General features: G+C 37.6%; 2 protein-coding genes across 16 annotated transcripts; both read left to right on the forward strand.

The window, feature by feature from the left end:
* Positions 1–6,684: 6,684 nt before the first annotated feature.
* On the forward strand, positions 6,685–11,046 carry LOC122060020. 9 transcript variants are annotated; one of them, XR_006134201.1, is made up of 12 exons: positions 6,685–7,188; positions 7,324–7,603; positions 7,720–7,911; positions 8,041–8,061; positions 8,174–8,480; positions 9,225–9,348; positions 9,443–9,597; positions 9,719–9,781; positions 10,285–10,343; positions 10,449–10,520; positions 10,650–10,724; positions 10,883–11,046. XR_006134201.1 is itself a non-coding variant. In XM_042623151.1 (11 exons), exons 5-10 carry the CDS (start codon positions 8,289–8,291, stop codon positions 10,489–10,491), a joined length of 636 nt encoding a protein of 211 aa, XP_042479085.1. In that variant the 5' UTR covers positions 6,695–7,188; positions 7,324–7,603; positions 7,720–7,911; positions 8,041–8,061; positions 8,174–8,288; the 3' UTR covers positions 10,492–10,520; positions 10,650–11,046. The 9 variants fall into 9 exon arrangements, 8 of the variants coding, with proteins under 8 accessions (XP_042479085.1, XP_042479083.1, XP_042479084.1 ...); XM_042623151.1 differs by having other exon boundaries at positions 6,695–7,188; positions 10,650–11,046; XM_042623149.1 differs by lacking the exon at positions 10,285–10,343 and having other exon boundaries at positions 6,728–7,188.
* Positions 11,047–16,875: 5,829 nt separating this feature from the next.
* On the forward strand, positions 16,876–23,339 carry LOC122058683 (probable E3 ubiquitin-protein ligase RHB1A). Of its 7 annotated transcripts, none has more exons than XM_042621341.1 (7): positions 16,876–17,086; positions 17,248–17,316; positions 18,247–18,306; positions 21,119–21,248; positions 21,803–22,235; positions 22,404–22,513; positions 22,827–23,339. In XM_042621341.1, the coding sequence occupies exons 4-7, from the start codon at positions 21,183–21,185 to the stop codon at positions 22,845–22,847; spliced, it is 630 nt and encodes a 209-aa protein (XP_042477275.1). In that variant the 5' UTR covers positions 16,876–17,086; positions 17,248–17,316; positions 18,247–18,306; positions 21,119–21,182; the 3' UTR covers positions 22,848–23,339. The 7 variants fall into 7 exon arrangements, with proteins under 7 accessions (XP_042477275.1, XP_042477273.1, XP_042477272.1 ...); XM_042621339.1 differs by lacking the exon at positions 17,248–17,316 and adding an exon at positions 20,720–20,880 and having other exon boundaries at positions 21,124–21,248; XM_042621340.1 differs by having other exon boundaries at positions 16,877–17,086; positions 21,124–21,248.
* Positions 23,340–24,590: the final 1,251 nt, after the last annotated feature.

The following is a 24,590-nucleotide window of genomic DNA, read 5'->3' on the forward strand; positions in this document are numbered from 1 at the left end:
AGTCTAACGTACGCCTTTCAGTTTTCGCTGCTATTCGAAGCCACTCTATTACTAGTGGCATTTGATGCCAATCTGACGGTTGATGATCACTTCAACGGTTTATTTCAATGGATGAAAATAAGACACTTTGGCGATAGAAAGCCAGACGGGTTCCAATCTGACGGTTCATTTACTGTTATCATTAAATGAATATGGCTGAGTTAGTTTTGCATTATTTGGGTTAAGATTCAATATCAATACATGAGGTAAGGAGTAAGGGACACATAATTAAAAACCAGGTTTTGACTCGGTGGAATCACCTGCGTTGGATAAAAAAAACTTTAAACCTAGTCAGAAGTCATCAGGATTTATCTCGATTAAAAAATTAATTGAACCAAATTCATATCATCCAAGTTTTAATAAATTCGATACTTTTCTTTGAGTAATGTGAAACTCACCAAGTATAGTTTTTATTTTATTGTTGGGATTGTTGGGATATATTTGATTCGCTCATTTGTCAGGTTTTAGAAAAATAGGTCAAATCAAAAAAATCAAGTTTTCCAACCATGGTTTGCAATCTCGATGTTTTCTTCATTTTTTTGTTATATAGTGAGTCAAATCAAAACCAATAGCTATTGGACCGATCAGTTTAAACATGTTTATCAATCTCTCTCAATGGTCTCTTAGCAGTCTTTTATTGGTTTGGTCCAATTTTTTATCATATGTAAAGAATAAAAGTGTAAAAATATATATATATATATATATATATGTCAAGGGCCTTTTTATTTTTATTTTATTTTTCGCTTTTGGTCCAAATGGTCGATTTTCATCTATTAATGATTTTTAAAAAATCAAAACCAATATCAAACTGATAAAGAGTTCGATCGATGGGTTGAATTGGTCCGGTTTCATTTTAACACTTATGCTGATGAGACTTCTCAGATTTGGAGAGTAAAGATTTGGATTAGAAGGGAAAACACAGTGGTTAATTCTACAACCGTTGGATGCAATCATAGGAGAATAGCGTGTTTTTGGTGTAGAAGGATGGCGTTAGGTGTGGATGGTATTACGCAGTCTCCTGTACGCCTAATATAAGAGTCAAAATCGATTAGTAGTTGGGATTTAGGATTGTTCCAAATAAAAGGGATTACAAATTACCAAAGCAACTAGTTAGTTAGGTTGGTTGGCAGGTCAACGTGGTACCAATGGTGGGCCGTGGGTCTTCGATTGGTAGCCCAAATTCGCTCACCCAGATTGAGCCTCAGCCCTCATATGGACATTCCAATTAGGGAAAAAGAACCTAGAGAGGGCGCGTAACCTCTGAAATCCTTGTGTCTAAGGTTTCAATTTTTCATATGGTGCGACGGTCATTTTGCACCCTCGTACCTGGCCCAAAGTGGTTTTTTAACTCATGAGATAACGTAGTTGATGAGCAACGAACTTGGTACGAGCCGTAAATTCGAACGTTCTAAATTTGACTCCCACTAGGCACACCTTGAGCTTCTCACACGGGGTGTTTAGTGCTCTTCACTGCTTTCAGTGAAAGATGAATGGTTTTCATTCAACCTCAGTATGACCCGGTCCATGAAGTTGTGGGGTCAGTATAGACCTGCAGGACTAGTCAGGTAGAAGGCTTGGATACCCATCGTTAACAAAAAAAAGAAAGAAAAAAAGTCTCATTGTTTCACTTTTTTTTTGGTAGAATGGCAAGTAAGGATGTGAATTTGAAATCGAAAGCGTTTACCAAAATCGAACCGAGCCGTTTATATCAAAACCACAAAACCGTTTAGTAAATGGTTTGATTATGGTTTCAAGTTTTAGGTCGCTTAGCTAAATGGGTTGAAACCGAATCGAGCCGTTTAACCAATGGTTTCAAACCCAATTGAAACCGTGAAAATCGAATCGTTTAAAACGAAACCGTTTAAAAACTGTGAAAACCAAAACAGTTTACTAAATGGTTGCGATTTCAGAAAATGCAACCGTTTAGTAAATGGTGCAGTTATGGGCTAGAGAAGTCATTTTACAAAAAAAATTCCTTCCGATTATTGTTAATTCATTACCTCCTATCTATTTTTTGAGGGGGGTGTGGTTGGTTGGTGGTAAGCCCTTATACTTCTTTCTTCTTAACTTCATAAAACTACATTGTAAAATGTATTTAAGATAATGGCAAGGGTTATCTGAGCCTATGGTGGGGGCCACAATTGATGGTCTTGGCACAATTCCATTGGCTCCACACTGGGGTAGGCACCACATTGTTTTTAAGAGAACCCTCTCCCCTAAGATAAATAAATAAATTCAATGTACTTAAGCATAGTATGCTATAAGCTCTGAGACACTTTTTTCTTGAAATGAAGACAAAAGGAGAAAGTTTTCCTCTACCACATGATAAAGTTTATCACACCATTCTATGTTTACAAACCCCTAAAAGGTTTTAATATGTTCTCAAAGATACCCTTTTACGCACATCAAAAACCCTACAGTCAAGAGATTCTGCTTCATCATAGCTTAATGAAAACTCCGTCCAAGATAAAAATTATCACAGAATCCTCAGCACTGCTTACAATATTTTTTGTAAATCATTTTTCATGAAGTGGACACTTTAATCATGCCAAATTTTGAACATAAATATTTGAGCTATCTGAGAAGCTTATATTTTACAGTGAAGGCCGTGTGTGTAGAGTAGCTTACATGGAATTCGCAAATAAATATTTTAAAATAAATTAGATCACATACTTTAGAATTATTGATGTCTTGATCGTGAATGAATTTTTTTAATACAAGATGATGAGTGAATTCACCTTAGTCTTTTCTCACTCTTTTGCTTTTCCCACTTCCCCTCCCAAAAGAAAAAGGAGAGGAATTGACAATACGTAACGGGACTCAAAAATAAACTCAATCACAAGTGGAAGTATAAACCCCAGCTCCTCCCACCTAATCAAATGTGCACTGGGCGCGCAGCTACAGGAGAGGATCTGAGTCATTGGATGTGAGCCTCACACAATCAGTGGATGGGGATTTAGGAACTAAACAATCTAACCATCTGTTAGGGGTCTATAAATCTGATAGTGGACCTTGCATGGGACTGACTATAAGGCCAAAGCAAAGAGTGGGGAGTTTAGAGGGATCAAAATCATCTATTTTTCTCATCCATGTTTTTCCTTGTTTTGCTACCTGTAGAACGCGACACGTGGATAACAAAGAGATCAACGATCAAGATTGGATGAAGATTATTACATCCGGTGCGTTGGTCTTAAAATTGTCCACATGTCGCGTTCTGTAGGTAGCAAAACAAGAAAAATTAGGGATGAGAAAAATAGAGGATTATTTTCCAGTTTGGAGTGTGAGTGAGACTCAGTGAGAGATTTGTACGAAGAAACGCAGAAGGGCTGAAAGGAAAATAAATGAGAACACGTGGGACCCATTCTTATCCTTTAAATACAAAATCAGAAAGCGGGCATTCAATAAGTGCGTTCCAGCTGCCGGAGCGGACCCCAAATCAACATTCAAATCAAACTTATTAACAGTTCGGATTGTACGGCAGTTGCCAGGATAAGATCCCACAGCTGCTTTTCCGACACGTGTACGTACTGTCAATTTCATGACTCACAAAAGTATCCGGTTTCGGGTTAACATTCCCTTTGGGTCACTTTTTACATGGCTGGCTTTAGTTGGCGCGCGGCTCATATATCGTGCTCTATCCCGCAAAAATTTAGAAACGAAAATCTCTAAAACTTCAAAATTCAAAATTTCAAACTTCGATCACTATGGGCTATGTTATTTACCAAAAAAAATATCACTATGGACTAAGGGTGTTAATCAGTTCAGTTTTAATTTAAATAGTGTAGATCGATTCGGTTCACATTTATTTAACTAAAATCATAACCACACCATTTATTAAACGATTCCACTTTATGAAACTGTGACCATTTAGTAAACGGTTTTCCTTTCCATGGTTTCCAAATGGCGTCAGTTTCACGATTTTAAATGATTTCAGTTTCGATTTATTCCATACAGTTTGTAAAATGATTCACAATCGATTTACTGTGACCATTTAGTAAACGGTTTTCCTTTCCATGGTTTCCAAATGGCGTCAGTTTCACGATTTTAAATGATTTCAGTTTCGATTTATTCCATACAGTTTGTAAAATGATTCACAATCGATTTACTGTGACCATTTAGTAAACGGTTTTCCTTTCCATGGTTTCCAAATGGCGTCAGTTTCACGATTTTAAATGATTTCAGTTTCGATTTATTCCATACAGTTTGTAAAATGATTCACAATCGATTTGTTATAACTTGTAATCATCTCTAAACTGAAGATCATAAGTTTTTCCAAAAATAATTGGTAACCACAAATAAGATATTTTATATTGACAATGGTGTATCTTAATTTGATAATCTAGTGCTATTTCTTTGCATGGACATTCTCAAACATATAGAATTAATATCATACACTATCCAAATCTAGTCTTCTATAACATAAAATATTAAAATGATAGGTGGTTCGGCCAAAACACCCCATCTATGATCACATAATAACATAGCAACATATATGGATTACAAGTTCATGATCTAAAGCCTAAACTTGAACTGAATTGCAAAAAATCGTACCAAAGTAGGATGGACACTTAATTTAATTGTTAATTGTTAATTGTTATACGGATTAATGCCTCTGCTTTATTTAATTGTTATATGGATTAATTGGTCGGTTTAAACAGTTTAAAACGGTTTAAATGGTTCGGTTGAAACGATTTTAATTCGGTTTGAAACCAACTGGTTTCGCAGTTAAAACCGACCCGTTTAGTTAATCGACCTGAAACTTGAAACCATAATCGTACCATTTACTAAACGATTTTACGGTTTTAGTGCAAACAAATCGATTCGATTTCGATAAATGGTTTCGGTTACAAATTCACATATTTACCATGGGCTATGTGCATCAAAAGCTAGCCTATAACGATCGGCTCAACTGGACTAAGTAGTAAATCGTCTGATGTTGAGTTTATACCAATTATTATTTGGAGATTCATAATGTTTGATTATAGTCTTTTTTTTTTTTTAATCCCGAATATTATCTGGGATCCAGGATAACACTAGAATTTTATTAAAAATTAAACTAATAATAAAAAGACAATGGGACATAATCCACTTTACCCCAATCCAGGAGAGACTAGTCACTCTATCATCCTCAAAACCCAAAAGAAAACTCTTATCAAATAAATTATTACATTTTAAAGACTAGTAAACCAACTTTGTCATCTTGAATGATGCAACTAAGATCACTTGGACGATGATCATCACCATAGAAAATTAAATTTATTGTAGATTCACAAGCAAAATTAGCTAACCAATCCACTGCTTGATTGCTTTCTCGAAATGAAAATGAGATGTGGGCTCTCAGAAAATTACAGAGGTTGATAACTTTCTGAAATCAATACCAATAACTCCACAAATTACATGCTCTTTGGGTAACCAGCTTCACAATCAAGGAGGAATCAGAATTAACATAAAAATCAGAGAGGCCCAATTCCCCATACAGTCTCAATCCATTTATAAGGGCTCTCAACTTAGCCATTGAATTTAAACACACCCCATAGAAATTAGAGAATGCCGCAAGAACATTCTCGTTATTTTTATAATAATGCCTCCTTCACCACTAATGCTCGGATTTCTCTTACTTTTACCATCCACATTTAGTGTGTTTGATTGTAGCTTGATCGGACTAAAAGTTTATAATTTGATTATAGTTTGATAACCTCGTTTATTATTTGTTTATGATATATTTGCAAACCAAATCTTATTTAAGGACTGATTAGAACTTGATAGAACTGATTAACTTGACACCGTTTACAAATCGATAATCAATTAATTGATATAAACTTGCCTATGCCTCAACAAATTTTTTTTTTTTTTGGGTAATATTTCCATGCGTAACCTATGAGGCCTTCTATTAACTAAATGGTGCAATAATGATACAATATTATAAATTAGTGGGGGCCAATTAGGTTCAATCAAAATCAATTAGGACCAACAGATTAGCAACTCTTAATCCCAACATTAATTTGGGGAAAAATTACTCTTTTGAGCAAGATTCTAATACTTGGGAATGTTTAGCTAATACCATTTTGATATCAATTTGGATTAGTTTAGATCGGATCATATAAGACATATCTACCCGTAATTTTTTTTTAAAATTTTTTTTATTTTAAATTCATCCTTGAAGCATATATGTGGATCAGGATCAGGATCAAATAGGTCAAGCTTGGTACCATTTCGATCCTATCGAAACTAACAGCTTAGTTCCATTATTTAGAACCATGCTTTTGAGCCAAATGAGTATGCTGGGGTGTTCAAGTGGCCTATTGTTTGCTCAATCGGTTGGTGTCTTACCAGTAAATTGTTATCTTTCTAAAGTCATGAATCAACTCTTATGTAATTTGGAGTTATAAGATAATTTTTACTTAGATTAAAAAGTGGGAAAATAAGGCTAGAAAGCATCGTGATCCTATGCCCAATTATAGAGGGGCTAAATATCCACTCCACCTTCTATGAAAAGTGAAAATCCTATTCCTATTGATGCTTCTGCAAGCTGCCACTTGGGTACCACTTTGCCTTTCATAAACTCCTTCCCCCGCCACCCCCAAATTTGAGTAATAGTCGACTTCCCGCGGTTGTACGAGCCTACCAAAAAATGCCAACTGGAGTCGACTACCGGATCAGCTAAGCCGAGCCGAGAGGTGAGAGGCTTTTCCAGCACTGTGAGAGAATCCGAGGACTAATGATAACCGGGTGGATCCCGTCAACCGGTGGACTTGGTCGGAAAAAGGATTGACCGTACGGAGGTAGGGAGGTCGTTTTGGCTTTCGACGGCAGTTTGGTAAGCATTTAGTGTGTTGCAGCTCTTTCTTCATCTCACTCACTCTCAGGGGCACACACTAAGTTAAGCAAAGGACTACGATCTGTGAGGTTTTCCTCTTAGTAGGAGCATAACGATTGTCTCACTCCAACTCTCTTCTATCCAATCCACTTCGATGCTACAATTCTTCATATATCTCCTATTCTCTGATGTGCGCTGAACCAGAGCTTGGAATTTCATTTGTTCGATGCCGGAAACCCTTTCTAGCTCATTAAGACGGTGGAAATCGGCTGCATTTTGTGTATTTGTGGCGAATCAATCCTTTTTTCTTCGAATTCGAGAACTGGAAAGAGGTATTTCAGTTTACTTGTTGAATTTTGCATGCATTTGGATTTAGACCTCTGGATCTTCGGAAATTCATGCATTTTTGTTAAAAGTGTAGATTTCTGATACTGATTTCTGGTATTGTTTACTCCGATTGGGTTTAGTTTGATCTTGCATGCCTTTTACGGAGGTAAAAGATTGGCCTTTCTTCTTAATAGTGAATCGAATGTAATCTTTGAATTTTGTTGAAATGCGGGGTACGGATAAGAGTAGAAAATGTGGCAGACGTGAGGTTTCTTCATTTAATCCGGCGTCAGTTGTCGGTAGAACATCGAGAAGAGCTTGAGGATTTATTTACTCTTTCGAATTCAGTTTCGGACGGGGGCAGAATCGGCGGTTAATTTCTCAGAATTAGAATCTGAGAAAGGGAGAAATTTAGTTCCGGTAAGATACTCCATTTTTGTTCGTACCTTCCCAAAATCGCAACGAATCTTCAATGTCTTCCAGATTCTAAACTGATTAAATGAGAAGCCAACTGATTTCAAATTTTGTTTTTCCAGGTTACAACCACAATATGATGTCATCTTTTGTCTCTAAATTCAGAGGGACATAAAAGTTCGGCATCTTTTTTTCAAATGAAACAATTGCCATCCATTTATTTCCATCAACCAAGTCCGTGAATCGGACGAATTAGATATCATTACTGCCTCTGGCTTGGCTCAGTGCATTGAAAATTCTTTACAGTGTCAGAGGTAAGAAATTCCAGTTGATGCAAGTAGGTGAATTTCATTTATGTCCAAAACTTTGTTAATAGTCTTAATATAGGATTACTGCAAATGTAGAAGTCGTCACTTATCTGCCAGGATCCTTTTTGTCGGCAGGTTGATTGATGGATCAAGGAGGTAAATGAATTTTGGACAACGAATCATGAAAAAATCTGTAGCTGTCTGACTTAGATCAATTGGTTTTTTTTGTTCTGCAAACTCTTCAATTTTCGAAATTCAATTTATATAGATTTTCGGTAGTCTAATGGGAGGTCAAGTTCACTGGATTGCTCCTATCCTGAATCCCTGATCAGCTGGATCTGCTTAATTTATAACCTGAGGAGGAATCGACTTTTATCAAGAAAATGCTGGAAGCTGAGGTGTGCTCTTCTCGGGTACTGTGCCCTTTTCGTGAAGAAAGTGGTGATGAAGAGCTCTCTGTTCTTCCCCGGCACACGAAAGTCATTGTTACGGGAAACAACCGAACCAAGTCAGTCTTGGTGGGTCTGCAGGGAGTTGTTAAGAAGGCTGTTGGCCTTGGTGGCTGGCATTGGCTGGTATCCATCTATTCTTTTGCATGTTCTTGTATGATCGTCATGCTCTTTTTGGTTCTTTATATTCATTTGTGGTTGATTTCTCTCTCTCTCTCTCTCTCTCTCTCTCTCTCTCTGTTTGGTTTATGCTAATTGATTCTATTGGGGGGTAAGAAAATATATAATTTGATATAACTTTTATTTGTGGTTTCACATTCTTCGTTGAACTTTGTTCACCAAAATCTAGGATACTGTGTTTATCAGTAGAGGCATGATGGGGGTAGACACTGTTCTATTGTATGGGCTGTCGACCTTGCACAAAGACAATTAAATGGGAAACTTTCATCCTAAAGTATAAAAAAATTTTTAGGATACTTGGAAGACCTGTATGGGATGAATGATTCAATCAAACTGTTTCCATATATATTGTGAAGCCCCTGAAAATCCGGAGGTTAGCCTTCCTAATCCAACTGTGTCTGCTTGGGGTCTGCAGCCCCTATTCTTTTGCAAATTGCATGTACTAAATCAGGATTCTAAAGATCTTGTGATTTATGGGATTTGATTGAAGTTTCGACATTTGAGCTTCAATTCTGTATTTGATTCTGATTTTCTCTGTATTCCTCTTACTAAATCTTACAATTGGGTTCCTTTGTGCTCACAAATGGAAGAACATCTAAATTTGCAATTCTCCGTTCAGTAATAATGCTTAGCTGTACTGTTTTTTTTGTTGATATCTGTTATTAAGATGTTTTGTTTATGGAGTTCCAGGTTCTGAAGAATGGAGTAGAAGTTAAGCTACAAAGGAATGCTTTGAGTGTGCTAGAACCACCCACAGGAAATGAAGAAGATGATGATGACCATGATTTAGATAACTCTAGTAGCTCAGACATGGGTAAGAAGTAGAATTATTTGTGTAAGCTGATGTTTAAATCATTACTCCGCGAATGCTTTCTTGTGGTTGAACTCTTACTGTTTCTTACCATAAGGTTTCTGCCATGCGTCTCCTTGGGCAGCGAGTAGCATTCAGTTCCACAGATCAAGCAAGCCAAGAGTGAGGCATACAAGACCCTGTATATCTGCCAAATCAATTAATAGAAGTCATTGCAGAGAAATACAATCCAATATCCACAAGCCCCAGCTGGTAAGAAATCGAAGAAAAGCAATCTCCATATAATATTATGGCTGTCGTAGGATATAATCATATACTATGCTAAACTGTATACAGTTAATCTCATAAATCAAAGTTTGTCTTGGATCATCAGAGGGTGAACTTGGCAAAGCTGGGAACGAATTCATTGTGGAGATATTGGAAACGATTCAATCTTGTATGTTTCACTAACCTTTTACGTCTCAACCTTGCATGATTTCATTATTTTGTACTACAATTCTAATTTTATTAATAAAGAGTGGTGAATGCACGTGCACATGCAATATGTATGCACTGATGAATTTTTTGTCCGAAAGGGGACGAAACCTGTCCAAGATCGTTTGTCTAAGATCCTGTGTGCGGCTTAGTAGCGCGTGAACGTTGGAATGGTAATTTAGAAGAAATTTCCTGCTTACTGGTCAAAATGGCTTTATTGAACATGTTAAACTGACATCTATAATTTGGTGGAGCACCTCTCCAGTCACAATAGATTTTATTATGGTGATTGGTGAGAATTCATTAATCGGACTCCCAAGTTCCCTAGACTTGTGGTAATGTTTGATGATTCATCCATTGTATACCCCAAAATGCCAAGCTTGTGGAATCCAATTCAATGCAGTTGGGTATCCACTATCAGATTAGCTGCTATTTGCCTCAAGAAAGTTGTTTAATGCTATGCAGTTGGGTATCCACTATCAGAGTAGCTGCAATTTGCCTCAAGAAAGTTGTTTAATGCTTAGGTGGCTTCCCAATTGATTTACAAAGCTTAGATGGCTTTGCCCTTTTTTGGTTTATGATTTCCTTTTCCTTTTCCGGGAGTTGAACTGGGGTGAATTTTACTGTAGGCAAGGAACAATCTTCTACATCCCTCAAGGGAGCAAATGGTAGATGCTGTGACGCGGCACTTTTCATCACAGGTTCCTCTCTCACCCTCTCCCTCTCTCCATTTCATGTATCATTTTAATGTCTCGCAGCTGATAATTATTTTATTTTCTACCAAAAGAAAAGAGCTGATAATTATTTTATTGACCATCTTGATACACCAGAAATTGGACGAGATTGAAGTGATTGTGGGATTCATTCATGCAGCAAAGAAATTGAAAGCCATGGACTCGTAGGTGGTGAGCACTGGAATACTTGAACCCAAGAAGAGAGTTTATCTCCCCCAGCTTGTATAATACATATATTAGTCTAACCTCCAAGTAGCACATTTGATTTGGCTCTTGTGAGTACTGATGGGCCAAATCCAGATTCTAATGTTCTGCTCTGTTATATGTAGGCTTAAGCTAAGGTGGACCTTTAAAATTTAGGCAGTCGTTCACTGGTGAACGCCTGAAAACTTTTGAATTGGCCATTGTACAGTAATGGTCCTGTGTAATCCCACTTATCATTAGGCAGTGCATGTGTTTATTGATTATTAATGGCTCAAGTTGTGTTTTATTATATCTAATAGTTGGATTTCTAACCACAACCCCCTCTACCCTCACACCCCCTCCCCACCCCACCCCACCCCACCCCCAAAAAAAAAAAAAAAAAAACAAAAAAAAAAAAAACTGTTTATGGAGTGAGCTTAAATTGATATCTGAATGAGATTGTAGGCTTCATCATTGTTTATAAACATGATTTCTATTCTTATTAGTATGCCTTTGTTCCACTGGTGCTTCCCTCCTCTTGAGACAATGCGTTTTCTGGGTGTGGGACCTAGCCAGGCTGTCGTTTGATGTCACAGGATGTGAATGGGCCTAGATATTTTGATTCGACGGGTCAGCGGCTAAGTAGTACAGTGAAGTCACGACAGGTGTTTACCTGGGCGCGACCGCACTGGAGAGTGGAGAGGAAGACTTGTTTGACAAAAGAGCATGGCATTGCGGAGATCACAAGCCAGGCCAGAGTCCAGACCCTGCTCTCTCAAAAACTGACTGCACATGCCTGGCCTTGAGCCATCCCCTTAAATTGCACAAATTCAACATCTAGATAAAGAGTTAATGATGCTTGAGATTTTCAACATGGTTGCAACAGAGTACCTTGGCTACACTCTAACCGGCTTGGGCAGCACCATTGTCAAAAGCTGAGAATGAGTCCAAATTTCCTTGATATCTAAACCATCAAACACTAAGAAATATGAAAATAAATAGACAATAGATCCACACGACATAGAGATTTAATAATGTTCACACACTGTTAAGTTTGTCTCGAATTTTTTATCCGTTTTGAAGATTGATCCGATCCAACATATTTTGGTGGTTACTCGAATGGGAAGTTTTCTGAGATCTGTGACGGAAGCAGAGGGGTTGGGCCGATAGGTCCAAGCCTGGAGCCCATCACTGGTCTCGTATGGGGGTGCGGGTATGGTTCAATTGGATCGATCACAACCCGATGGGTCGACCAGTTGACTTGGAGTATATATAATGTATTGTTGCTTGTTGAGAAAGTCATAGTATTTTGGAGATTTTTCGAGCTAGGGTTTCAGGGCGAGTTTTCTCGCCGCTGCTTAGGTGTAATATCTTTTCTGCATAGTGAAACATCTTTTTCTTCGTCCAAGGATGTAGCACACCACCATGGTGTGTGAATCTCGTTAAATTTCTATGTTGTGCGGATTTATTGTCTCTTTATTTTTCGTATTCTTGGTGTTTGATCTGACACACACCAATGTGATGTGTTACGTCTTCAGGCAAAGAAGAAGATGTTTCACTATGCAGAAGAGAGATTACACTTAAGCAGCGGTGAAAAAACTCGCTTTGAAACCCTAGCTAGAAGAACCCCCAAAATACAATGACTTTCTCAACAAAACAACAGTACATTATATACTCCAAGTCACGGACTAACCCGTTGGGTTGCAGTCGATCAGGTCGAACCATGGGCCAGGGCTTGGGCCTATTAGCCCAATCCCTCTTTTTCCACCATAGATCTCAGAAAACTTTCCATCCGGGTCGCTACCAAAATATGTCAGAGTCAGTCAATCTTTAAAACGGGTCAAGAATTCGAAACAAACTTAACGAAAGCCTTCCTTAATCCTTATAGAGTAGCTTTTGCTAACATCTCTAACTCCTAATTTATCATCATGTGGCTTATTTCAATCAAGAAAATACGACCTTGAAATAAAATGTCATAAACCCATCTAAGTTATTAAACAATCGACCAAAGTCCTTGAAACAAAATGCCATAAAACCCTCGCGAGTTATTAAACAAAAGCCCCTGCGAAAAATAGGATAATTCAAAGTGGACAGTGGTGGAGGGTAGTGAGGATAAAGATCTAGCTCGTTTTGGATAGTAAAAGAAGTGTCAAACTAAGACCATGATCCTTAGCTTTACTCCCTCTATATTTTGAAGGAGAGGGATTGGCACACCACCCGTGGTAAGATAATAGGGCTGTACCAATGGGGATGCGGGATGCGGGATGAAATATCATATTAGAGGGGTATGGATCATTTCAGTAGGGGGCGGGGGGGGGCGGGGGGGGGAGGGGGGAGATATACAATAGGCTTTAGCTTGAATATGTTGGTCTCGAACGTTGATTGATTAACAATCAAGCGTTTTCGACGCAAGGTATTAGCCCAATGGTCGTCCAACTGGAACCAATCTAATACTATGACTGACCATTTATAGCTTGATTGTAGCCCATTTATGACATATTTAAGTACCAATACATTATCTGATTAGTCAATTAGCTCGATTAAGGTCTGATTACCTTGAGCCTGTTTGTGATTGATAAATGATTCACCTAATAAAAAACACGTCCATTCTTTGGCCTATGAGGCCTAATTACCTAAACGGGAGGAAATAATGCGAAGTCTTTAAATTGGTGAAAACTGATTAAACTTCACTAAAACTGACCGAGTTAGACCAGTTGACACCCCTAAGGGAGGGTGAAATTGGAAGATGAGTTTATGCTAGTTTCTTTCTTCATAAATAGGTGAGATTGGGACTTGTTTCTTTTGATTTGTGTTGGGTAACGGTGGGTGAAGGGTTAAGGAAGAGTGATAACCCAATAAACTGATAATCCATAGGCTGTAAGCATCATTTGGCCTTTATCAATATAATTAAGTGGTTAGAGTCTTGAAACTAAGAAGATTACCTTAATGGATTAAGTTTGCGTGTGTGAGGATGAGAGATTAGATACTAACTTCTCATAAATCACGGAAATAGTGAGATCATATTCTGCTTTCCTTTAGTTGGTTAATTCCTCTTCCTCCCAAGTCGCTGGAAGCTCCACTCTGAGATGCTTTTTGGCAGCCTTCCATTGGTCTTCTCAGACGAACTGGGATCATTTTAGTGACCAACTCACCTAAACAGAGGTTGACCTAATTTAGAATTTAGAAATTAGAAAAAATGTAAAAGCCCATAATTACCCTCGATGCCTAGTGGGTTGTTCTAGCATGGCCCACGGGGTATATATTTTTAATGTAATGGGGTCTCCTTGAGGTGAGAGTGACTCATTCTGTAGTGGATCATTATGTCCACTTGGCAGATTCTTGGACCGCCATATTTCCCATTACCCATTACCCATTACCCATTACCCATTACCCACAATAATAAAATCGAAAAAAGTACAAATATCTATCTTTAAAGTGCAAAGAATACAGACTGCACAAGCAATTAAACTAAATGAAGAAAGAATTTTATTTTCTTACAATTTATTTTGGGAAAAATGATAGAGATCGCTTGCACATTCTCTTTCCTTCTTATACACACATTCTTTTTTTTTTTTTCTATCCCAAATTCCCTCAAAAAAAAGCGGGGGGGGTGGGTGGTGGGGAACTCTCCTTCATTATGTGGGTTTTTTCTTATTTACGAAATGTTAGATATTATAATTTGGGTGAATGGCAGCAGCGCTTAAGCGGTCAGAAATTAACAGCACTCCAATCAATATGAACCGTTGATCTAATTTCCAGAAATCCTAACCCTCCATTAATATTATCTATTCTTAAACTATTACCGGCTGTTACACGTCTCTCTTTCCACCCCGCTATCTGCGGCTCCTCTCTCGTCTCCCCCATCGCTGGCGCTGGGACCAAGCCCCACACCCTGCCATCTCTGCCCCTCTCCCAGACTCCATCTCCCTCTTCTTCCACCGCGACCCCCGCCAAACAGACCATCATCGCCATCACCATCGCCGAAAAATCCATCCTCCCCACTGTCGTCACTGTCTCCCGTGGAAGTTCTTCTCCTCGTACGCCTCCGCTGCCTAGTGAACGTCCGAGGAGCGGTTCTATAGGTATTCGATCTGATTGCTGGAGGAGCAATAACAGCCGAGATTCCGGCCATGATGGAGAGATTGAAAGAATTACAACAGTGGGCCGAAGGCTGAAATTCGAAAACCCAATACTATGGGTCGTCGTCAATCCAACAGCATCGGCGATTGCTGAGACCTCCATGATTACGGGTTCTGAATGGTGATTAGGGTTTCGGAAAATTTAGGGGAGAGAATTCACAGATATATTAGGAATTCAGAAGAACCCTATTCGATCTGAAGAAGAAAAAGGGAAATTCTCAATCTCTTCCTTTTCTCCAACTTTTGTTCTTCTCATTGTCCTTATCCCGATCTTAACTCTCAATGCAACGTAAATAAAAGGTCCTTAGAGTTCAAGTCAATTGAGAATAGGGTTGGGAGGAGTCTTCTTATTCGCAGACATGGGCTGCCGGGTTCGCGAGGTGGAGGGGAGAGGGAAGGACGGGGCTGGGTTCCGAAGGGAGAGAGATCACCGGCTGAAGAGTAGATTTGAGGCATTTCGTCGGAGTTGCAGAGTAGTAGAACACTGCAACCTTCCCTCTGACTGTAACTTCTGGTAATAGGTTAAATCATTGTAAGACAATGGACGATTATGATTGCCTTTATAAAAAATCAACGGCTGAAAGAGATGTAGCTCTCGTATATTCTCAGTGCTCGAGCGCTGCGACCTTTTAGCCGTATAATTTTACCCATCGAGTAAGTGTAGAAGATTTCTGTACATGCAAATGTATGCAAATCAGTAAATCCATCCCTCAAAATACGAGAAATTTTAGCCCAAACATTTTGGATCGATCAAAATCAACTTAGTTCAATAATGGTTTGATTTCGGGTTAGGGTTTTATAGAATCAAAACTAACCAATCAGACCAAAGGCATCTATTAGAAACGAAAAGTGAATTAAACCGGGACCTATAACAACCCAATAAGAAACTGAAAATCCAAAGAACCAGAATTTTCTCAATAATAAAAAAATCAATAAGAACCTAACCAAAATGGAAACCAGGGTCTGTTTGATTTTGTTTCTGCATGTTTCTGTGTCTAGAGACAGTAGAAACAATTTTTTCTATTTTTTGTGCTAGAAACGATTTTTGGAATTATAAAAAGGTATTTGATTTTTTTTGTTTCCTAAAATATTTCCCATAGTGTAGTTGGGTTCAAGACATGAGTGAATGCACAATGTTGTTGGTATGCAGTTCACAAGTAAAGTCATGATGTTGTATGTTTTATTGAGATAAGCTTTAAAAGGATGAAGGTAGTCTGAAAATGTGAGCTTCGACACAACTAGGTTAGAGTTGCTGCTTTTGGATAGCAAGAATTTCAACAATGGGTTGGGGTTGGGGTTGGGGTAGGTCGAGTGAAGTAACGGATTTTTTACGATTTTTGTCCCTCCCACTTGTTTGTATAAACAGAAAAATAAGACTGCGTTTGGTAGTCATCTAAAAAAACATTTCTAATGTTTTTTTTTTTTTTTATAACAAGAATAAGAAAACAGAATATTTCGTTTGGTGTCCACGGTTCATATTTTCCTTTTATTTTTTTAAACGAACCAGGTAAAAATGCCAAAAACAAGAATGTTGGAACATGGTAAATGTTCCAACATTTGAGTTTCATTTCAAAACTGAATTTTGACACATATATGAAAAATTCTGATTTTGACATGAAACATCGTTTTTGGAACAGAATGACTAGCAAACACAACCTAAGTCTGACTTATTTCTTGACATAGAAATAGACATAAATTTCTATTTTAATTTTAAAAAACAAGTGAAACAAAAAAGAAAAATCAAACGATTTTTCAAGTGCACAAAAAATAGGAAAACATGTTTCTGAAAACAAAATCAAATGGACCTTGGTTTGAGGTTAATAGTAATAGGTCGAAACCAGACCAAACCAACCGATTCGCAACCTTGCTTGGAAGGCTGGACTACATTACATCATGTCCATGTACATGTATATGTACACTTGTGATATGTTCATGTACATTTCTATGATGGTGGCTGAAGAAGCGTATAGAGTCCATACCCAATTCTGCCACGAAAGATTCTGTTTTCTATATTTCGCCCCTCAAGTATGCAACTATTTTTATCGTGAAGTCCCCACTCTTAACAACGAAGTCTTCCTCCTCGAGAGAGAGGAAGAAGAAGGGTTGCAGAGGGGATGAAACCTCTGCCTTTCTCTTCCACTGAGAGCAGAGGTTTGGTAACAGAAGAATTAAAACCAACTTCGTCAATTCGATTTCATCTGTAATAGAGAGGTGAGGAGGCAGTTACCTTCTTTTGCTCGATTTTCGGTTACTGTTAAGATTCTGCGCTCTTGCTTTTTGATCGAAGGAATGTTCGCCTTCATGAATTGATCAATCCCCTTGTATTTTCTTTTGTTATTGCTTTGCTCTTCTTTTCTCGATGCTCTGCTTAGGGCTCGTGCTCGTCTTCGTCCGGTAAATTCACCAAAAGCTGATATAGTCGGAAGAGTTACAGAATTCGGGTTCGAATTCGTCCCACTTTTGTTCTTCCCTTAATCCAACAAAATGGATAGCTGTTATCGGTATTCAGTTTGAATAGGTTTGATTTGGAATTGACTAGCCTGTGCGTGCTTTCTGAGTTTTAGTTTGATTATGTTCTTGTTCATTCGTTCTGAATTGGCATTTTTTTGATTTTGTTTGGGTAAATAAATTAATTGTGCGTCTTCTTAGGTTTTCCATGTCGTCCTCCTTTTATTGATTCTCATATTTTGCTTTTGCTGTAAACACGGCGTTTTGGAATTTGTTCTAATTCATGTATTTTCCTTTAATTGAGTGGAACTTGCCTCGTTTCTGGTTCTGGTATTTATGGTGTTTCCATTCCCTGTAGTGATTTGGATACTTGGATTTTTTGATTGCTACTGGTTGGTTATCAATGAATTAGTTGAGAAAAGCACAACTTCATAGCTTAAAGGATAACTATTTGGGTGGGGCAACTTTCTCAAGGTTTTGATAGCTAGTTGAGTGTTATTTATTTATTTATTACACAAATATAAGAATAAAATGTTTAAGTATTTTTCTTCATGAAAAAGTATCAATAGCTAAGGCAGTTTTTAAAGTTTTTTCTATGTGAATTAGGACAATTTTTGAGGTTGCTCACATATATTCTTTTTAAATAAGTAGCTTCCATAGTCAGTTTATCTTATTTGAATCATAAGTTTTCCTTATGAGTAAAGTTTATGCGGTAGGTACCATATTGAAGGTTCATTATAATTGGACAAGTTTAATGAATCGTTATTGGGTTAATAGCTCAATTCCGAATTGTTTGGATCGAGTCTCTGCAGATTTTATTTGTTCCTAGTGAGGCTAGAAAGTAGATGGATTTTCCCGAATGACAGCACATGGTAGGTCACCCTAAAAGCGAAGAGATTGATTAGTGGAATTGTGTGTAACAGGTGAACTTACTTAGGAAAAAAATATCTTAGTGGTGGAAGCTATCTGGAGGACAAAAACAGGTACTTCCTCTTTTTTACGTGGAGGGCTTGATGCTGCATCCATCTTCAAAGTATTGTTAATGTCAAATTTATCTTGAAGCATTATTTACTGAAGGTTTTATGAATTCAAGATTTTTTTTTGGGGGGGCGGGTGGGGGTTATACTTATGTGTCTAATCACAAGGATTCTAAGTATGTTTAATGTCAATTCTCTCTCTCTTTGTTTCCTGAAATTGTTTGATTGCTTCATTAATTTTACTTTTTATTCTTTTCCAATGACTTATCATCAGGCCCCTTTTTGAAGCATCTCCTGTACATATTAATAGTTTCTTCAGAAAATAACCAGCTTCAGTCACCCTCTAATTTAAAGTTATCATTGGGTCAATCATCAGCTATGCTGTCAGGAGAGAGTGTTTCGGTCCCTTCCCTTCCCTCTCCCACTTATTGATTAGGGTGTGCCCAACCTTGTTATAACCTTTAACAAGGAAAGAAAGTTGGAGCCCCTATCACTTAAAGCTCATTTTTTGTCTTTCTGTAGGAAATCCAAGAACAGTTCAAAGCAATACCATTGAAACTGTCTAGATTAGGTTGGGATAGATAAAGGTATACCACGTTAGAGATTCTCTTTCTATATGTCTAACAGTTATATCATCCTCTCTTCTTCGCTTGCTTGCCTCCCAGTCCTTTCCAGATAGTGAAATTGTTAAACAATTGGCTTATATAACTGCTAGTTAGTAATTGGTATCTCTATTTATGCATCAAAGACGATGGATGCATTCTCCATAGTTCCAGCATTATGGCAAACCTCTGTCAAATATATAGCAGATTTGGGTGCTCTAGCCAACTGAATCCTATTTCGGTATTACCTTCTCCATTTCTTTGTTCTCATAAGCAGGAATACCCCCATTGGCTTGCTTTTGTAGCAAATTCTATTTGTTCTTCACCGATTCAAAGATGTTTTAAAAGGTTTTCCTGGCTCTGGTGCTGAGGACTTATGTAGGCCTAGGCAGTAGTCATGACAAACTGCCCATATTGTGTAGAGTTCTGGAGTCCTAGGCAGAAAGGAAACTAATGAGTACTAGGTTGTTTCTAAGCTTTTCCTGGCTTGCACTAGCCGCTCTACTACTGATGACCAGTCATTGGGTTTACTGAGTGTATTGTTTAATTGAATGGTGACCCTGTATATCCTTACTCAAGATGGCAAACGGTTCGTGATAGGCAAAGCACTTAGTGTTGGAGTTGAAACAAGTTTTTATATGCATAAATCTATATTTGGAAGCTAGAGGTCCAGTATATTGATTAATTGCTACTGTTATTTTTTATGGTTTTCATTATCTATCAAGAATTCTATCATTTCCTCACTCCTTGCAAGGTGTACATCTGTTGCTTATTTAAGGTTTGTGTAGAAGAAATGGACAGAAAAGAAACATCGAATTACTAATACCTAAAAACATGAATAATAAAAAAAAAGGGAATTATTATTATTATTATAATTAATGTCATGAATGCCTGCTATCTTCCAAATGTCACAAAACATCTATTCTGCCATGTGGACAGATGATACATCCATTTTGACTGTTGGATAGAGATGACATGGTCTAGATCAGTCACATGTCAAATTTGAGAGTCTACTTCAATCAAATACCCCCTTTTGTATTGGCACACATCCCGTGTATGTCCAGACATGTGCACCAGTGTTCGACATTACTGTGCACTCTCCCAACTCTAAGTGGGAACAGATGGTTTAGATTAAAAATAAATAAAAAGATAAGCCGTTCAGATTTATCTTGTGATTTTCAGAAATATCACCTTTCATTATTACACGGATATATATATATATATATATTAAATAGAACATGGCACATGAGATATCTTCATGGGGAAGCTGTCCACAAACCATTGCTTGCAGATGAGTAACTGCACAAGGACTTCGTAGGATTGTTGGTGACACAGTGACAGGATCCTGTTTGTAGTTAGTGGATATTCCTATGTATCCTAATTATATTTTTGCACCCTTTTTTCTGAGTGGTATACTGGCATTTCTATTACTATGCTTTATCTTTCTTACTTCAGATAACACCCATTCATTGACATCCGTCATACACTAAGAGTTCTATTTCCTTCTTATAGAATATTACGTTGCAAAGATAACATTTTTGAAGTAACTGTATAACCAATATGATGTTTATTAGAAATAAAATAATTTATTGTCAGATTCTGATTTTCATTTCCATATCCCCTCAACATGGTTAACTGGAAATTTTCTTAATTGTAATGTAGAAATGCTGTGTAACTGGTTATTAAATTGTTTCACCTTTTTTTTTTTTTTTTTCCTGCTTTCTGTCCTAATATCCATTTTCACTAGCTCTTGGGTACTTTGCCAATATCACCAGCTTGGTTATTGATGTTTCCTGTTTTTTCTGCATTTGTTTTAGGATAGGCAGAAATAATATACAAAAGATTTAAAAGGGAATCCACATCCAGAAAAAGTCCCCATGCCTTTGCTTCCTAATTCTTCCATGATTGGACAAAAGAGATCACATGGAATTAGTGCAGCCACCTATATACATTTACAAAAGTTCTCGTTGCATTTGTTGTGCTTGCATTTGATGTATGTTTTCTACATCTATTCTTGTTGTACTTTGATAATTATTTTTGTTTTTTCCTGAGCTAGATTATTCAGGCCTCTAAAGTCTGTTTTTAATATTGTTTGGTAATCCCTAACAACCGTCTGCATTCACTTTTTCTTTGGGAGTGAGGTATGTGCCATGCATTCAGTTAAGGGATTGTTTCTCTTTCCTCTGATGGCATTTATTTTGTTCTTTTTTGGAAAGGAAAGGGAAAATAATGTACCAACTGCCAGAAGTTTCTGCTACATATTGGAGATAATTGAAGGAAATGGGAGGTTGCTGCTGTTGTTCTTCCAGAAGATCTCACCTTAATGCAGCACCAGTATATTACTACGTTAGTAGTTTCTGCCCTCTAGAAGCAGATTTATTTTGTATTATCTCCTTTAGATTGCGCTAATTTTCTATGGTTTGGGGAATGGGTCTCTGGATATCAGAATTTCATATGTTGGTTTTTATGCAGTAAAGGGTCCATCTTGAGTCTGTGAAACAAGAACAGAGCTTGTAAACACAAAATCTAGACACTTGTTATGGATGTTGGTTCAAGATGCACCACTGAATAGCAACATTGAAAATTTTGAAGTCCAGAGGCTAGAACTACAAGATCTTTTTCCATGTGGACCTTCTATCTGAAATTTTTTTCTGAGTTCTCAGAACTTAAGGTTTTCCCTCATATTATTTCTAAATATCTTCAGATAATAGTTGATTGATTTGGAATGGATTTGCCTCATCCTACAAAGCTTTTATTTGTTGTTGCACACTGCCTTCTTAATGTAGCCACTTGACTCTAGAGAAAATTAATTACTTGTTTGTCTAATAAAAGAAAGGCATTTTATAAGATTGCATTTTCATTGAGATATTCTTATTCAATTTGATCCCCCTTATCTGCAGTGCCCACGAACATCAGAGGAGCGTGAGCCCTTATCATCACACCATGGTGCAGCCTCTACACTCTCTTCTGGGCTTCTTGTCCATACAAATCTGGAAACATCAACACCTGACACTTATCGAGCACCACCTGCACCCCTACCATATGATATGGATTTAGGGCGTCCACAAACTCCTCCAGTCACTCAAGGTGGTAGTGCTGACAAGAGTGAAGATGCACTGCAGACAACAGATACTGAAGCCGTCAGAGAAACAATCAGTGGCAGTGGTTTTGAAACATCAGATATGTGTGAAAATTTGAAAGAATCAGGCTGCAAGATAGAGAAAAATTCTGCACTTGCCTCTGCAAAGGAGTCTGAAGTTGAACTTTCAAAGTTGAATGAACCTATTGTTTCAGCAGCTGAGGAGGAGGATGTTTGCCCCACCTGTTTTGAAGGTAAGGACTATATCTTACTTTTGGCTTGTTTCTTCTCAATTCCATCATGATCACACGAGGGATAATCATATCAACTGCTTCTTTGCTTCAGTTGATAACTTTCTAATTCTCTTGTTGTAGTTGAACTAGAAAGGCTGCCTTAAACCTTTAGACGTTTCTTCCCTGCAGAGTATGATGAGGAGAACCCAAGAATTATCACGAAATGTGAACATCATTTTCACCTTTCCTGCATTCTTGAATGGATGGAAAGAAGTGACACCTGCCCTGTATGCGATCAGGTAAGCTTTGGGTAGACTTTTGTTCTTGCAGTGTTTTAGATGACAACATGTTCCCCTTGAAGAATGATGAGCTAAATTATTCGTTTGCTTTGGCTATTCATTTGGTTGCTAACCAGATCCTGCTCATCAATTGAATAGTTCTCAGCATACAAGTTTTTCCTTTCTTTTCTGAAGCAGCATTTCTCTCGTACAATCTCAACCATCTGATTTAGGCCAACCTCCCTTTCTTGTTTCTTGCATTCTTTCTATACACTAAGCGAGCTTCTGAAAGCTATCCATTTATGAACAAGCTCCATTTCTTTTAATGTTGCAGTTAATGGTATTCAACCAATGATGAAGTTGTAGCAATCTGAGACTTGCCAGATGGAGTAAACAAGATCTATAGTAGCACGAAGGGGTACAGAGACATTGGATTTCTTGATTAGTGGTTGTCAGAGTCAGATTCAACTGTAGTTGTCATGTTGTTTTGAAGGACTTGCGCTTTTGAATTACAAAAATATTTTTGTGCATGCACACGTTGGAGTTTTACAAAAGACGGAGACCAACCGTGCAAGACATTGAAATAATCTGCTTCTCGCAGTGCCTTCTATCAACTTGATTGTTGGTGCGCTGATGCAGTCAGCAATATAGAGGCAGAAGAATTATCCAAGCTGTGCATGCCTAACGAGATGGGTCCCTTTCTTTCTTTCTATTTTTTCCTGTAGAAAGTGGTAAATTCTACATTTTCTAATTGTTTTCCATTCCAGGAGTTCCATCATCTCTCTTCTCTGTACAGCTTATGCTTTCGGTTTCCACACACAGATGAAATGGTTGGTTGTTATTTGCAGTTGTTCATTCTCTCTTTCGGGTGGCATAAGGTAGTATGAAATGATAAATAAGTGAAAGGTGTGTGATATCATATGGTTTTTTTTTTTTTTCTCTGATAGGTAGGCCTTAATAAGAGTTGCACTCATGATCCCTTAATTTTGAGTTGAATCTCTTGAGGTTCTTTTGGTTTTGAGGAAAATTAAAAGGAAGGGAAGTGAAATTTCAAACCCTGGGCTTGAAAAGTAAAATAATTTTTTTTTTCTAAAAAATATCATTATTAAATATGATAATAAATTTAAGTAGTTTATATTTTATAGAATATCTATTTCTCGTCTCTTCACATGAAATGACTTTGTTGTCTTTCTATATACAAAACTATTGTAGTTCATCTCATTGGTTTGCACTTTTTATGGGATTTAGCTCCTCTGTGGTGAAATACAATGTTCGGCATGCATCCAACGCTTAGAAATGCTTTGGGCTGCATGTGATCGCTTTGGGATTTGTGTCAAAGTGTTTTTGGCCATTAGATGCGCGTCAGACACTGTGGTGCGCCACAGAGGAGCTCACTCCTCTGTGGTGCAATACAATGTTCGGCATGCATCCAACGCTTAGAAATGCTTTGGGCTGCATGTGATCGCTTTGAGATTTGTGTCAAAGTGTTTTTGGTTAGTAGATGCGTTTCAGACACTGTGGTGCGTCACAGAGGAGTTCAATCCCCTTTTATGCTGCTTGTAGAGAAACTTTTCCCAAAAAAAAAAGAAAGCATACGACTTGGAACTCGGGTAAGCAATAAAGGAAAAGGAAGTACGCATGACACTTTTCACTCATTTATCACGAACAGTTTGTTCAAGGTTCCAAACTCAGCTGTGGCAAGTAACCAAACCAAACATAAGGGTTATGCTTGTGAGACATAACCTGATGTTTTCTCTCTCCTCCATCTCTTTATTAAACGTGTGGATCCTCTTCTCTCTCTACATTAAATATATCATTTCTCTCTTTGCTATTGATTTGGCATATAAGATTTCAATATACAAGTGAGTGATCCTTCTCTCGTATATCTAAAAAGAAATGTTTCTTATGGAAGAGTATGGTCCTTGTGCGTGTAGAAGCAATAGGCATCATCATTATCGTATTTTATGGGAATAAGATAGTTATTTTGCCTCCATATGTTTGGGCATAGGTATCACGCTTTCCCATAAAAATTAATTTTTCATATTTTAATGGGAGGACTAAGGTTGTAGCTCTCTTACAATGGGCCGCATCAGACTCC

Source organism: Macadamia integrifolia, chromosome 13 (assembly GCF_013358625.1).
Source record: "Macadamia integrifolia cultivar HAES 741 chromosome 13, SCU_Mint_v3, whole genome shotgun sequence".
Taxonomy (NCBI): domain Eukaryota; kingdom Viridiplantae; phylum Streptophyta; class Magnoliopsida; order Proteales; family Proteaceae; genus Macadamia; species Macadamia integrifolia.

Excerpts from the sequence above, each read along its gene's own strand:
- LOC122058683 (XM_042621341.1), top strand. The coding sequence starts at position 21,183 with ATGGGAGGTTGCTGCTGTTGTTCTTCCAGAAGATCTCACCTTAATGCA. Across the intron at positions 21,249-21,802 it reads CAGCACCAGTATATTACTAC|TGCCCACGAACATCAGAGGA; the intron begins GTTAGTAGTTTC and ends CCTTATCTGCAG. Across the intron at positions 22,514-22,826 it reads CCTGCCCTGTATGCGATCAG|TTAATGGTATTCAACCAATG; the intron begins GTAAGCTTTGGG and ends TTAATGTTGCAG.
- LOC122060020 (XM_042623149.1), top strand. The coding sequence starts at position 8,289 with ATGCTGGAAGCTGAGGTGTGCTCTTCTCGGGTACTGTGCCCTTTTCGT. Across the intron at positions 9,349-9,442 it reads CTCTAGTAGCTCAGACATGG|GTTTCTGCCATGCGTCTCCT; the intron begins GTAAGAAGTAGA and ends TCTTACCATAAG. Across the intron at positions 10,521-10,649 it reads CGCGGCACTTTTCATCACAG|AAATTGGACGAGATTGAAGT; the intron begins GTTCCTCTCTCA and ends TTGATACACCAG.